The 16,723-nt window shown below is 36.0% G+C and overlaps 1 protein-coding gene across 9 annotated transcripts in view; it reads left to right on the top strand.

Moving 5' to 3' along the window:
- The window catches only part of SLX4IP (SLX4 interacting protein), a 79,545-nt gene that overhangs the window by 17,777 nt on the left and 45,045 nt on the right, over positions 1-16,723 (top strand). Inside the window, exon 1 of one of the 9 annotated variants that reach the window (XM_066995379.1) lies at positions 12,543-12,885. The exons of 6 other annotated variants lie outside the window; for them this stretch is intronic. Coding sequence is in view for 1 of the 3 variants with exons in the window: in XM_066995376.1 (XP_066851477.1) it covers positions 12,883-12,885 (3 nt within the window). In the remaining 2 variants the exon portion in view is untranslated. Of the gene's footprint in view, positions 1-12,542; positions 12,886-16,723 lie in introns of those variants that run through there. 2 more of the 9 variants (XM_066995376.1, XM_066995381.1) reach the window with 2 other exon arrangements.

Here is a 16,723-nt window from a genome sequence, read left to right as displayed (position 1 = left end):
TCTGAGTGCATAAGAAATACTTCTATATTGAAATAATGACGGGACGACGGGTAACAGCACGATGAACCTGGGAGAGAGAATTTGCAGGCTTTTGATGCCTCATTGCCGGCGGGAAGAAAACACCCGTGGCAAGCCGGTGCCGTGCAGCGACGGGGTCCAGAGGCAGGCGAGCAGCCGCCGCCGGGGGCTCAGCGCTTCAGCACCACGCGGCCGCGGACAGCACCTGCGGCGGGGCCGGGCAGGCGGAGGTAGCGCGGCAGGGGCTGGGAAGGGGGCACCTGGGAAGAGGAGGCCTCCTTCGGGCACCTCGAAGAGAACCCTTCAAGGATTGTTCGCTGCTTGCCGAGTGGATTAGTCTTCGTAGGTGTGGTGGTGTTTTTGTTTTTGTTTTTTTCCTACTAACTTCATTTCTCGCATTTAGGAGCCATGCTGTTAAAGTCCTTGCGTGAGGTGTTTCATAAATGCTTCCGGAGCACAAGCACAACCTCACTGAGTCATGAGTGTCCAAAATGAAATTTGATCGAATTAGAATGGTCCCACGGTGTTAATTCTGTTCATCATTATATTTATGATTTTTTTCTCATCAAATTTTAACCCAATAATTTTAGAGAAGAAACTGTTTTGAAGAAAATACCTTTTTCAGTACACATTAAAAATATCAATGGGGTATAAACAAATGGAAACCTTAATAGACAAATTTTCCTTCCCTATTTACTTTTTCGTATACACAAATGAACATTTAATAAAAAATAAAGGCAGATAGAGACAGGTTTCTGGTTCCTTATCCTTCTAACCTTTTTATACCCACATTCTTGATGCATCCTTGTATGTTCAATCTGTCTTTTTTTTTTTTTTTTTTTCCCGAATGAGTTTTTGAGAAATTTCAGCTGTGCAGTGGGGTTCACAAATACATGCTGGAAAGATTATGATCTCTGCTTTGTATTGTTGATTGTGGCAGGAGAAAACTTCAACTAGTTTGGAAACTGTTGATAATCCCTGTATTGAATGATTGAAGAAATATTCATGTTGTGTACCTGCTTTTCAAAATTGTAGGCATCTTATGCTTCATTGCAAGATGTAGGATTGGAAGATGGGACAGTTTCATACACATGACCTATGCCATTTTTTAAATGTTTATATGAGTGCGTGACTGGTAAACCTACTAATTCGTCTCCATGTGTTGCACATAGCTTGCATCTTCTATACCCGGATGGACTCACAGTGCTCTCCTTAGTAAACTGAGAGCAGAAAATCTCTGTTTTATTTAAAGAGAATAATAATAATAAAAATACCAGTTGTAGCAGAAGACTTTTTAGTGATTTCCAAGTAAGGCAACAGCAAGTTAGATACTTAAGACTTTCTTGTATTATAGCTGTGATATAATATTTAAACCTGTAGTGAAAAAATATGTCCTGCATGGTAAGAGGATACAAGCAAAGTTACCCTAGTTTCAGAATGTGTTGTTTTTTAATGACTGTATTTGTTATTTTTAATTTCCTGATTTCTTTTCCACAATTCTTTTCCTTTCTAAACAATGTAAAGGGAAGAAAAATTAACTTCCTTTTGTGAAATATAAGTACTCTGTTTACTTTTGGAAAAGCTTTGTTTAAATTTATTATTTTTTTTTTTAAAGGGGGGGTAAACATGTGGATGTGTGTATGTTTTAACGCTCATTTTGAGAAACTTTAATCTCAACACTTCTAATATTGGCAGTCTGGTATTCATTGTAACTATAATAGGTTATTTCATGCTGCTTCTCTTTATATTCATGGTTATGATACTGAAATGTTAAGACCACACACAGACAGCAAAGTCTCTAGCCACTTACGCATGTAAACAGTCTGGCTTTTTACAAAGTGGAAAAATATTTCTTGTGCACTATTTTAACATGATCAGCATGTTAAGGCTCAAGCTGCAACTGTGTCAACATTTCTTTGGCTGTAACCATTAATTCTGTAGCCTCTTGATAATATGTAAAATGTGAAACTGGTTTGTTTACTACTGGGACTTGTCAGCAATTACTGTCTGCATTTAGCTTAGTACTTTCAAATAGATAATAGATCAAAGAATTATTTTTGCATCATCGTTCTGGTTTTAGAAAAACAAAGGTTTTCTTGGTTTTATTTTTCAGCTGCCTTTGGGCACTTTAAAGAGATGTTTGAGCCATAAATTTCATAAATACTTTTCTTATGTATGTTGGTAGGCAAAGGCACAATGTATTGAACAAGATTCTGTAACCACTATTTTATATGAATTTGTCTGTAGAGACGGGAACATAGATCTCTTTCAGGCCGCGATTATCTGAAGATCCGACATGACTTCACCCCAGCTAGGATTTTTTCTTTTATTTATTTTTGTATTTGATGCATGTTTTCAGCATTCTTACCGTTATGAACTGCAAGTGTAGTGGTCACACATTTAATATCAATGCACCATATCATCTTCATCACAAAGAATTGTGAAGACTGCAAGAACTAATAGACTGTTCTTCATTTCTTTATAGTATGAGCCTGATAAGGTTAAGGATATCTGTAAAAGTTGTTATATATGTGTATATATATATATAATTTTTAGACATAGCATCTAGTCTAATAAATTTTGTCATTTCTTTCATGCCTATTCTCATCGTATTTATTAATAAATATTAATTTCAGCATATCAATGAGTGTTTACAGTTAATGAAAAGGTGGATGACAGTTTATTAAGTGGTCATTGCGTTAGTTGAACAAAGCTTAAGTGCTGCATTATACAAAAATAATAATCTTAAAGTATAGGATTTTGTTTCTCTTCCAGCTACTTTGAGAATTTGTCCAAACAATGAACTTAACCTTTATAGCAAAAAAAAAAAAAGACTGAGGAATTTTGTAAGCATTTTTGTAAATACGCGTACCATACATGAAATTAAGTTGATTTATCTGAGGATCGCTTTCTATTTTCAGCATAGCTGTAGACTGACAATTTCAATGAATCCCCCTTCTTCATCTTTAACTTACGCAGGCACTCTACAAAGAGAAATGCAAGGAGCATTTGAGCTGTCCTTTTTTCCATTCATGATGAATAAGAAAGCCACTCTCTTATTTTAATTCCATTACTTTGGAGTCAAATGGAATATTAAACTGTATCCTAGTCTTCTCTGCAATTTTTAGTACATCACTATTCTGTAGATGATTTGTCTTGAAAATATGGCATTACTAGACATATCTACAGAACTTCAGTAAGTGGGAGCCTTTTTACTTAGAAGTAGGCTGTATAACAACTAAATAAAATTTTCCACTACTTCTGAGAACGCTGCTATTAATTAATTCCATGATCTCTGAGGCACTTGGTTAAAATATTTCACCTGAGCTTTTCTTATATGCTTATGAAAATCTAAAGTACTTGTTTTCCTGTAAGTGCTTTATTGAAATGAGATTGAACTGACAGCACAGTACGGACTACACACCAATCCATTACAGAATAAGACTGCCACGTTAAAATCTCAAAATCAGACAGAATAGCAATATGGATGAACTAAATTATTAGGTGGAAAATCAAATTTAGGGGTATTCTGCTGATAGAATAAGGAATGATAAGGATCTCTTAAAAGGCGAGTCCATTATTTTGGAGTCACTATTATAAAATATTTCATAAATGTATCACTATTATTATATGATTTTATGAAGCTTTTTGTTTGTAGATCACTATCTTTTCTTTTTTAAGACTTATATGCTCTTTGCTGGTTAAATTTTGCTACCATTACTGAATATCATTCAGACCAGATGATTTGTAACTGCTAAAATTAGAATGAATCTTTTTCCAGTAAAAACTAAAAAGATACCATTTTCCCAAACAGCATATCGAAAAAGATGATCATTGTGTTTCGTTGTTCTTGTTCAGCTGTCTGGCCCAGATGAATTTCCTTTGATGGGAAAATGATAAAAATAAAGTGAGACAGCAAATTATTTTTATTTGTTGGTTAGAACTGTATTCCTAATAGTTTTATTTTCTAGTGTTTAAGCATCCAAATAGATTTGCAAATGTTGTGCAAAGTATCTGTTTAGTACAGCAATGGGAACGCAAACTTTTTTTCCAGACTCAATAGATCTTCTAGCTGTATGTTATGGCATAGTAAAGGGACTTTGAAAAACTGCTCTTAACTGTTTTTTTCCACCCAATTTTAACTGATAACATGCTTGGCCTCATCAACAGATGCCCATAATGCATTCAGTTTATATGTATTATATATACTAATACCTATATTTTTTCAGAAGTTAATTTCTTACTTATTGTTCCCTGCAAATGGTTTGGGGAAGAAAAAAAAACCTACCAGCTATGTATTATTGTATTTTTTATGATACCAAATCACAAGCTTTAGGAAGTGACAAATTGCAGGTTGAGTTTTGTGATGAACCCTTTGCCACTACTTTGAGAAACATGCTCTCTAAGTTTTACACATCTGGGAAAAATCAGTTTACATTTGTTGGTGGAAAAGCCTTCAATACCTAGTTAAGAAATCCCTCTGAGAAAAAAAATCTCAGTAGAGGACCTTGAATCTCAGTATTGCCCCCCGTTTGACTGCAGACAATCCTGAATAAAGATGGAATCTGTTTTGAAAGCCAAGAGGAGAAACTCTAGGGCACTAAGGGATGTGGCTTAGCGGTGAGACTTGCTAGGTCACGTTGATGGTTGGACTTGACAATCTTGAAGGTCTTTTCCAACCTAAATGATTCTGTGATTCTACATGGTGGGATGGCTTATTTAAGGGAGCAGGAACAAGGAGGAGAATGATGTACATGATCAGTGGAGCAGAGATGTGTAGGTAGAGTCAAACTGAAAGCTGAATAATAAAAGGTGTAACGGCAGAGTAACAGATCTCCTGATCTCCCTTTCTTTTTCCAAAGTATGGAGTAGGGGGAGTAAAACGGGAATTAGTATAGTAGTTTGATCATGAGATAAGGATTAGGAGTAATAAGCGAGATCCAAACTGATGGAAAGTCTTGAGTGACAAGATTTTTTGGGGGTGGGGGGCGAGGGGGGCATGAGATTGCTTTTGCCAACTGGGAACAGGGATGAGATTAGGAAAGTCTAGATGTTAGTGTCATTTTGGGGAGATGATGGTGGCAGTCATCTGCTTTATAGTCTGTGCTCTACTTTGCACCATAGAAGGAAAACCTGAGGTCCCTGGAGTCAGTCAAAAAATGTTTTATCCTTCTCTAGTACTAATCTAAAGTACGGATAATGTTTTAAGGTAGGTTAATTGTATTGGTTCAGTTGGCAGAGACTTCTGTGGTGCTTCCCATTCTGCTAATTTCCCTGTGGGAGTCAACATGTCACCATATGGTAGGTTTTACTTAATCAGTTCTCAGCCTGTCCTTACCAAGGTTGTAGAGAGAAACTGTTAAATGTAACTCATTTACCTGCAGTTACTGGTCTTTTTGGACGTTTCTCTGTAGTATATTGTGGTTGTGTTTTTAATACATCACTGGCTCACTGTAAGCGCTTTTTTTTTTTTACAAAGAGATGAATAATAATTGTGTAAGGCAGTTTGAGCTGGAAAAGGTAAAGTTCACTTCACTGTGGTGTTCTTAGAGGAGTAAGTCTTTAAAGGTGTACTTAACTAGAATATAGGTAAATTATCCTAGCAGTCCATTTTCCAAGACTTTATTAGAAAGGCCAGGCCTGTTCTCGAAAGTTTTCTCCTAGATATTGCTATTCTTAATCAGTTAATGGGGGATGAAATAAATCCTCACCCCCACAAAAAAAAAAAAAAGTCAAAACCTCTTATAACACAGGAAATCTGTAAGAATAGATTTTTTTAAAAAATTCTCATCTACATTTCTATCAGGCCTAACATTTTATCTCATTTTATCTAAAAGTGTGTACATCTCTCTTGATCTCTTTTAAATACTTGTGTGTTTGCCCAAATGTTTCAAAAGATGTTCAGCTGATGAAATTGCAGGGATATTTGAAGGCTATAGTTTTTCATTTAATTTTTCTGAAGCATTTTATATGTAATTATGTTTTATGAGAAGCTATTTACCAAATGCTAGCAATGACTATTTTTTTTTTGCTAGTCATGCATATTCAGCCATTCATCATTAGTGTATGGGTTCAAAAAGATGTAACTTTTGCTAAGCTCAGGATGACTGTTATCTGCTAATTTTTAGATCAATTACTTCCGAACATCTTCAGCCTAATGAAGCAAGGTTGAAGGCTGTATTGAAAAACTTTAAAGCCTGCAAGATTTGGAGCATCTACCACTTTTATCATGTGGTAATCGTTAATATTAATGAATGTAAATGTTTCCACACCCTGGTCTTTAGTGTTCTCTTTGATGTTAATTACTTTGCAGTAGATCGCATAAATCCAGTCTTTGTGTCTGACAAGTAAGGGAATATGTCCTCTTATAAATTAACTATGTCCCTTAGCAACATAGTAGGCCTTATTAGTTGATTAGTAACACACATTTTTTTGCTGTGTCTGCTACATACAAATATTTGTCCTTCTATGTTTTTCTTAAAACTCTGAATAGATATTTGTTAATAAATTCAAGCAAAAAAAAAAAGATATACATGGGTATATTTTCAGACACGTTAAAGCGGTATTTTTTTCTTCTTCTTAGTAATGTGACACAGATAAAATGGACAGTATGTTCACTTGTTCCTGTCTCTGTTGTTCTCCGTGATCCTGACATCCAGGAACTGTAATCTATCCTGAGCTGTCATCTGTTTTTTCATTCCTTTTAACAAAGACAGACTAGCACACTATCCCTTTTTTAATTAAAAAAAAAAAAAAAGCTATTGCTTTCTAAAGAGTAATTCCCCTTAAATGTGTTTTTTTTTTCTGTTGAAATCCAAGGAAAAACACACACACACACATATATATATGTGTATATATATATATTTTTTTACTTTGCAAAAGTGTCCTCTTTCCTTTGTTGGCTCATTAAATAGATGCAGACATGTAGGAACTGAAAACTCAGCCGTAACAGTCTAGCTTTGCAGATATTGTTGAAGACCCTTAGTTGTCATGGTGTTACCCGCTGTTATTTTCCATAGGTGATATTTGGACCAAATACAAACGTTCATCTTTTCCTTTACCTCCTGTGATTTTCATTCTTGGAATTGTGCAATGGCTGTAGCTCTTTTAACGTTGAAGGTGTATTATATTAGTTGCATCAATCTTCATGTATTTCAGTATATTTCTAACTACTGAGGCATTACCTAAGCACTATCAGAAATATTTTGCAGTATATTAAAAGGACTTTCCATCTTGCCAACCTGTCTTTTTGAACTTTGTGGGCTTCTAATAAGATGGGTGCAGGTGAATATTGTTAAGGAAGAAAAGAAACTTTCAGACCTGTAACATGATCTATCTGTTGGAAGAATGTTTCATGGATCTCTTTATCTCTGCCCACAGAGGGCAAAACCTTTACAAAGGAAGCTACTGTTGCGCTGCTTTTCTTCCAAAGGGGAAGTGTGTTCCCCCCAAAATGACCCTGAAATTCATGGCTGAATGTCTTGAGGAAAACACAAGTGGATTTATTCCGCTGAAGCTGATTGCAAACCTTTCAAATGTTGGAGCTGCTTATTTTTTTTTTGAGACTTTTGTTCATCTATTCAGAAATGTGAAACCTGTAAAGGATCTACTTGTTTTTACAGATCAACAAGTTTAAGATCCTAAAGGATGGATTTTGTTCTCGAGTACAGCATGTCATCTCTAAGTCTCTGTAAGCCTTTTATACACGTATGCATAAATGTTATGATGGCAGAATTTGATGCTGTTTTTTTTTTTCTTAAAAGTCTATTCATTTTCATCATTGGTGCTGTTGGTATGATCTGCTTCTGTAGCTGAGACCAATTTTGCATGACAGTCATTTAAAAAAAACAAAACAAATACATATAGGAAACTCTGTTTGTTAAAAGTAATTGTGAAAACAAGTTGATTAAACATAACACACCGCTGTAAAAACTGTAGTCTTTAAAGAAAACAACTTAATAAAAATAATGGCTTCTGTTTATGCCATATTGATCTGTGGTCCTGCTGTTTATGTAGGACTAAAAGCACTATTGGCAGATATGGTTTAAGTATGTAGATTCTTGGCAGATTTTATTCTAAAACCTCCAATGCTTTCTTGTAATATTAAGCTGTAAAGAATAGCTGCTTTAAATATCCTTCATTTCCCATGCATACTGAGTGCAAGTGCTTTTTAAAAATCCCTGCAAAATAATAAAAATAAAAAAAATCTTGCAGTGTTAAAGCTTCAATGGAAAAAAATCTGAAAGGTTACATTTCTTATATACTTTTGTGCTTCCTCTGAAATAAAAACTTTCCCAAATGGTCAATGCAGTGTACTGAATGTGACCAGTAATTTCATGTAAGCATTTAAGTTCACAGCCCCCATCAGAATTCCTTGCTTGGGTATCGGATTCTTTGCAAAGATATTTTCATTTTTTGCCACTATCTTTATGCTATTAAATGAATGTAAGTTGAGGGTAAGTTTATCTGCAAGGTCATAGTGAAACTTAAAACTTGATGTAGAAAGTATACTTACCAAGGTTGGAACTAGAAATAAACCGACAAAGAAAAGTATATGGCCATACTGCTAGTTATAAATTAAGTGTCAAGGTTTCAAATCTGGGAAAGTATCATCAGAATTTATAAAGTTCTAGTTAAATAGTCCATTCTCCTCACTTCAGACATCTGTTACTGGTTATTGTTTGAGTGACCACCGTGTACATTATACAAAAAGGAATGTGTTTTTTGTAAGATCTCTGCTAATGTGGTAGATAAAATCCTAGCGTTTGATAGCAGTGCCAAAGGGCAAAGAGGTGCTGAACAATATTCCTCATCTTTACCATAACTTTCCTTCCTGGAAAAACAGGCTTTGACAGTGGGAAAATGAAGACAGAGATAAGGAGAGGTGGAAAGAAGCTTGGGAACTGAGAATGATATAGACCAGAACTGTACTTCAGCAAGCAGGGGAAAAAAGTCTTTTCTTACACTGATGGCACCAATATATTTTTTGTTGTTGTTGTTGATTACAAATCTGAGTTATATGTCCTTGATATGGTAATAAATTAAAAGGACTTGCAAGTTAAGAAACAGTTGTCTTTCTTGGCATGTAATGTAGGCTGGGTCTGGTTTTCACTTCTCTGGCAACTGATCATTGTTTAAAGAAAAATGCACTGTTCTTATTAAATCAGAATGCTATGTTGCTCTCAATTTTTAAGATCTTTAAGGTTTGAGAACATTTTTCAGAGGGGCAAAATTGGAACTGATGAAAGCAATACCTCTTGCAGGATATGAAGCAGCTGGCAGTGGTGGTTATCTTGTTTTTACTGTTTGTGGGCATTAAATTGCAATGCAGCAGGTAGCAATGCTTGTTGCTTGTAAATCATATTTCTTTTCCCCTTACAGAGCTAAGCAGGTAGGTGCAGAGTATGGGCAATTAGTTGCACTGAGGATATAAGTAAGTCAGTTTTATTTTACAGTTTTAATAAGTTGCTGGATTGACATAGCCATGGCAGTTAACCAAGATTTAGTTCAGATGACATCTTAGATGCTCTTTATTAGCATATCTTATTTTACTGAGCTGCTTTCTTCTGTAAGTTTTTCTACAGCCTCCACCCATTTAGAAGATACATTAAGGAGGGAGGTATTGTGGCCTTGGTTAGTCATGAAGAAAGTCTTAAATGAAGAATTTAAAGTAGTGAGAAATACTGTGAAGCGTTAGAAGACCTATGGCACTTTTTTATAATGTACATAATAATAGAGCAAAGAGTGAAATAATCTGTTAAATGTAGAAATACGTATCTTTAGCTAGAATGTGATTAAAATAAAAAAGGGACCATTTTATGTGAGAATATTCTCTTATATACAGGAGAATGTTGTGTGTTTTTTTTTTCCAGTTTGGTTTAACTGTAGGGGGAATCTGGGAGCTGAGTGAAGCAGAATCAGTATGAGAGAGGAGAAGGAGAGAGGGAATCATGCTCAGCCAGTGCTATGTGCACAGCAGGAGAGAGTACTAAGACATTTGTAGAGTTTTGCTATTTACTGAGATGTCATTAAAAGCTGAAATTTTTGAAGCAGACACATTTACTTTGAAAATTCAGCTGTAAAAGAGTCCATGGGTTTTAATATAGTTTAGCAGATCTTGTTCTTTTTAAACTTCCTCAGTCCCATGTTTTAGACAGTGCCACATATGATAGGACTAGTACCTCTGTTAGATCAATGTCTAACCCTTATAGTACACAGATTAGCATAAGCCCCATTAAGGTAGAATTATTGAATATGTATTTTTGTGTAGTACGTAGGGGGAAAAAATCAAAACACAGTTTGTAAAGCAAAGTCATGCATCACAGCCTACTGGCTTCTTTATAGGATCCAGTGAGTGTAATGAACAGGGAAATGCGGTTGCTGTAACCCACTTATTTTCCCTGAATATGGTTAGCAAGGTGCTTCACTGAAGTTGCTTTAAACGAGCTAAAAAAGAAGGTCCTTAAATAGATTACCTGGCTAGTGGATAAAGGGAGAAGGAGTCAAACAGGGAACTCTGGGGCAGATGCTGTTTGTCAGTGATCTGAAAAGGGAGCTGAATAGCAAAGACTTGCAATGAAGTGTTTGAAAAAAATCTCAGTATTTAGTGGCTGTACTATAAAATGACAGGTGAATAAGTAAAGGTGATGTCTTGGAGTGAGGGAGAACAACTTGTGCACATGGATGCTGGGTCCTGAACAACTTATCACCACACAGGAGTGAGTTCTTAAAGTTTATAATTTCTGAAATCATCAGCTTAATTCACTGCAGTGTTTTAAAACAAAGTAAGTTTTGGGAATTATTAGGAACAGAATGAAGGAAACATAAGTTATACCATCACTGAGCCATGGTGCAAACTGAGGGCATGTCTACTTTTTATACCCTGTGTATGTTTATAGCTCTCCTTAGTGAAACTAAGAATTACTAAGAGGTGTGGAACTTCTTCAATATAAGGAACAATTTATTACACTTCAGCCTGGAAGAGAGACAGCTGGAGGTGAGAAAAATAGTGGTCTGTTAAATTATGATGGCACCATGCATGGCGTTATGTTCTAATTTAACAACCGAGTGCATTAAATGAAACCATGGTAATTTTGAAATGAGCTAGGAGATATAGTTCCTCATGCATGTGAGATTGGTTTGTGGGACTATGTGCCCAAGAACGTTGTGGATGCAAAAAATTGAGTTTTACAAACTAGTTTGACAAATTCTGGGAGAAAACAATCACCGAGGACTTCTAAATACAAACACAGGCTGAAGAACCCTGCAACCTCATATTACTGAGCATCTAATACGTCTACTGAGGAAAGTATTATTATTTGCTTATTTCTTTTAAATCTGTAAGCATATGCTAGCCACTGTCAGACACAGGATATGGTTCACTGTGGACCTCTGGGTTGAACCAATATAACTTTTTATATATTTAAAGTATATGTTTTGTTACATAAAATCAACGCTATTTATCATTTTAAGTGATTTTAGTGTTTTCCTTGTGTGTTAGGATTGCTGCTAATTAACACTGGAACTCGACTTTTATAAACAGAATTGTGGGAAATATTTCCCACATATTTCCAATTAGTAACATAATCCATGGGACATTTGGGAAAAAAAATGCTTTGAAATTTAAAACTTCAACTTTTTAAAAATGCATTTCCAAATACCCTTTTTAAAAATGCATTTCCAAATACCCTTTTTAAAAATGCATTTCCAAATACCAGTTGATATCCTAGGTACTGATAGCATTTTTAATATTACTAAGTTCTGTCCTTTTTCTTTTTTGAAGCTACATCTTTTTTAAGCTCAACAAAATAGAGAAGTCTTTAGACTAAATCAGTGTCGTTCCCCCCCCCCCCCCCCCCCCAAAAAATAGGACTTCTCTGAAATCCTGGAAGCATGTTGTTTCTATTATACTTTATAATAGGTGAAAATGAGCAATGTGTTACCCAGATTCTCTGTACATTGTATTAAAATCAGTGTTTTCTCTTGGGTGTTTATTACTTAATTGACCACATGTGAATGAAATACCTATCAGTGTGTTTAGTGTGAAAAAGAATTACAGAAACGGACAAAAACAGTTATAGATTAGGCTATGCTCCTGGAAAGTACTGAGTTTCTTTACTTCTGTGTTTATTCAGTGTTTGTTTTCTTATTAAAAACATTCACACAGAGTTTAGATAATCTTTCCTCTAGTGGAGGAGACTTAAGTAGATTAACAAGTTTTTACAGACCTGTCAAGGAGAAGCGGTAGGTACTCCTCCCAGCCCCAGTCGGAGAAACTGAGTTGTAGAAAGATAATTTTCAGGAGTCTTTTTTTATTTTTGTTTCAAATTCTTGATGTGCCTGTTGGGTGCATGTAAATACTCATGAATATGTGTACTATTAATGCGGTGCACACCTGCCTTCATTATAGGTAGGTGATGTGTTACTGAGCCCCTCCTGAAGGCCTAATGGCAGAACACAGGTGTACTTTGTCAGCTGCATCTGATTTAAGCTAAGATATGGTCACCTGCCACCTGCTTTTCATTGCTCTGCTCTCCTACCCGAGGTTGACACTTGGGTGTGCTAGGATCGATATGTGAATAGACATTCCCTATTTGTTTCTATCAAAAGTTTCTGATTTAACTCAGTAGCTTTTAGTATGCCCTTTAAAACAGGCATTGTATCAGAAGCAGTTTAGTTAGGGGTCAGCTGTGCCCATTCTGTCCTGGAAGCAGTAACTTAGGGCAGAAGCAAGGTGGAAGAAGCATGGGCGAGGAGGGATAAATGGGGAAATGAGCAGCCTGTCTGGTGACAGCATGTCTGCCAGGAACCTGGGGACCTTCCACCACTCATTCTTACTCATCAGTAACTCCTCAGTGTTCAATTATGGTAACATTTTAGAAGTTTTTATAAATCAGGCGTTGCTACTTTTCTTTTTTCTTCATTTTTGTTTTTATTTATGCATAAAGTCTGTTTATTATACAGTCTATTCAATGGCAGATGAAAGCCTTTTTTACTGGAACACTCAGGAAAGAAAAATACATATTCCTTTGCTTTGTAGCTGGTAATTTCTTGCAGTTTTTGTTGATCTGTTTTCATTTGGAGATACTGTGTATCCTCCATCCATTTGATTCTGCTTTTTCAGGGTAAGATTTAGTGTCCCTTGTTTACTCTATTGTATGTTTGCAGATACTGTTGATTATTTTGTTGACCTTTCCTATATTTTATGGTGGCTAAATATGCTACCACTTGATTTAAGGGTTTTGTCCAAAGGAGGTGTCTTCAGTAATGCGCCATTTTCAGAAGTGAATCACTTCTTATTTGTTACGTTATTTCTGGAAAAGCTTTCATGCAGTTCTGAAACTTTCCTGGCTTAGTTTTATTTGAAAGACAAATTAGTTTAAAATGCAGTTTAAAAAAAAATGTTTTTTATGCGCTTGGAAAATGTAACATTTCAACTACTTAAGCAAATTTAACAACATTAAGAAATCCTTTTAATTTGGATTGCTAGTCCTTTTTGCAAATAAAAAATTCTTTGGCTTTATGTATTTGTCTTAAAGCCGGAGCATGTGTAATCAATGTATCTTTAATCTGGTAAGTTATTTTGGCATCAGGATTTAACATCTGCAAATATTTTATATTGAAACATGGACTGCAGATGTTCGTTTTTCTGTTGCCTCCTGCTTCCCCCTCAAGTAGTTGCCTGCTGCGGTAGGTAACATCTTCATAAGAGGGAGGGAAGGAAGTAAATTTTAGTGCAGGTGAGACCTTGTCTCTTAGTATAAAAAGGAATCAGAGGCTTTGTGAAATAGTTGCAAAGTTAGGGAACGTGGAATGATTTCCTGCTTGGGTCCTGCCCTCGCTTCCTTGTTCTGTTTTTATGAGAGGGAAGTCAGCCCATCCCTGCAGCTGTTGTACAATGAGCTCGAGAAATATCTTATGGGATGCATCATGTGCTTGGGAGCTGCTGCTCCCTTCATCTTAGTAACGTGTGCGCTACCTTCCCAAACAAACACTGGACTTTTGCTCTTTTATCTCCTGTTCACTTTACAAGAACTATGTAAGTAGTGTTCTACATGGTACCCAGTGTCTGGATTGATCTCACGCAGTTTACATCAAAAGATATTTGAGATGGTGTCTTTTTACTTTAATTTTTATTGTACTTAATTTTCTTGTCATGACTAGAATATGCAGAAACACGAAATCAGGTGGCAGATTACTAAGCTCCTTAGCCATCCTGCATGGTGTTTTATTCCATATACTTAATAAATGCATCAGTAGCTTGCCAATATGTATGTGAAAATCTTTTCTTATACTTCAAAGCTTGGCTTGTTAATATTAAAATACAGTATGTAAAGTGTATATTTAGAAAAGCTGTGAAAAATATTTAACAAGTTAAATGTCTGAAACGGGCACTTAGGTATTTTTAATTGCTGGCTGTAATTTCTCTAGAAAATTATATGGTCACTTTACAATTTCTAGGTTAGTCACCCTGCTGTTTCTTAGCAGGCCTCTAATAAGCAAACCCTTTAATATGTTGTGAAACTCCAATCATTCTAGTTATTTTAACCAATCACTAGACCTGTGTTGGTTAGAAATAGCTAATTTGAAATTCAATTTAGTTACTATGATGAAGTGTGTTAGAAGTTGATAATGAACTACATGTGTTTATGATCTACAGTGCTGAAAACAATGATCGTTGTGTTACGTCAATGCTTAATATGACGATACCTTCTACTGTTTTATCTGATCATCAATACAAAATGAATGAATTCAGCTATGCAGAGCTCTTCGTGTAGGGTACTCGCTAGATTCTTTATCTTTTCCTGAGTAAGAAACTAAATCCCGGCATTGACTTTGTAGGACCACAAAGGTTGTGTCAAATTCCAGTTCGGTACTGCAGTGACACAGCCATTCTCATCGTGAGTTGCTTTCATAACACCAAACTTATATTGTCAATAATACCTTAGGGTGAGAGCTGGTAAGGTAGCTCTCACCTTATCTGCACCCACTTACCAAAGATCAACTGATACACAGTAATATGCTATCCTGTGTCACCCTATTGATTTGTCCAAGCCCTAAAAAATGTCCTTAATATTTACAGATAAAAAATAATTTCATGTAGATTAAAAGTGAACTTGTTTAGCTATCCAGTTACCATGGGCTCCCATGCCCCCCTCCCAGTAAACCAAAGTGTCAGAAATGCAGGTTGCTGCAGAGACGAGTACTTTGTCATGGCCTGCTAGCTATGATTCTAAAGATGCCAGAGTATTTATAATACTATTTCACGACAAAAGGGTGAAAGCAGCTTGTTGGAATCTCGAATTATCTTTCTATTATCTTGAACAAATACTGTGCTGCTATTTCTGTTTTTCTGGATCAGTTCTGCCACAGGCAGGGACATGGTATATATTCTTTCAAAACAACATTGAGATTGCACTGTTACTTGGAGACTTTGCCCTGAGGAAAAACTCGCTTTTTGCAATTGTTTGAGCTCCGGCTACATGACTCCTTTCAATATGTAGGCTACAAAACCTCCTACGGAATTGGGACCAGACCAGCATAGATTGACAACCTAAATTAACCTTAATTCTCTCATGCAATTTAGGCCTCTTTTTCAACATTGTACCTGATAGAGCAGTTCTCCAAGACCAGTTCAGATGTTTAGATTAAGTAATGACTGCTTAGCCTGACTTCGGATAATGAACTGAAGGGCTCTGTTTGCACTGAAATGTTCTTGCATTGCTTTAAAAAAAAAAAAAAAAAAAAAAAAAAAAAAAAAAAAAAAAAACAAAAAAAACAAAGAAAAAAACCCATGCAAATGCTGTTGTTTTACCATGGCAAATACTTAGGGTGTTCTTGAAGGAGTTGTGCTGATTTAATCTTCTGATTTGGGTTGATCTCATAATTATGTGCTTTAACAACAGCACGTTAGTCCTTAATTTGAGAGTCACCATTATAACATACAACTCCATTATAATACACAGCTCCATCAGATTTGAAACTGCTTAGATTTCTTTTTGCTTTTCTAGCAGACCACTGCTCCCAAAAGCTTGTTTTAAAGGCTTGTTCTCTGCTTGCACCTCCATGGTGGCGTGGGAACCCCTGCACATGGTCTCAGTACTCCTATAGCTCATTGAATTTTCAGGTGCTTGTTTTTCCTTCACTAAAACACCAGCAGATTGAATCTTTGAGGATAGACCTTCAAGTTAGAAGAATGCACTGAAACGCACAGTCATTGCTGTTGATCTGTTTTTTCCCTTTTTATTGTTGGAGAGTGATCCCACAGATTTTGAAAGCGAGGGATGAAGGAGATGTACGTGTTAGCTGGTCACCAGAATCCATCTTTAATCCATCTTTGTCAAAACTTTTTAAAACTCTCGTAAATAGGGTCCCATTTGAGATTTCCAAAGAGCAGTCTGGTTGTTTGCTGGACAGTCAGGAGACCAGTCAGCACACAGCCCAAGTGCCATAAAGTCTTCTGATTCACAGCAGAGCATGCTCTGTGGGCATAGGTTTCTAGTTGCTCTTTTAGTTGTGCAGATCTTCCATCTCTTCCCCTTTTTGTGATTCAGGATCCTGTAATCCAGTTTTGCAAGTAGTACAAGCAGCTGTGGATCCCCCTATAATATAGCGAATGGCTCAGCTTTGAGCACATTTTGGGTTAGAACTCATCTCCTCAGAAGCATGCAATATTTACTAAAAACAACCTCACAAGCTTTGCAAA

The sequence above is a fragment of the Anser cygnoides genome, chromosome 3, assembly GCF_040182565.1.
Source record: "Anser cygnoides isolate HZ-2024a breed goose chromosome 3, Taihu_goose_T2T_genome, whole genome shotgun sequence".
Taxonomy (NCBI): domain Eukaryota; kingdom Metazoa; phylum Chordata; class Aves; order Anseriformes; family Anatidae; genus Anser; species Anser cygnoides.
Note: the sequence above shows the minus strand (reverse complement) of the source record. Positions and strands in the feature narration are given on the sequence as shown.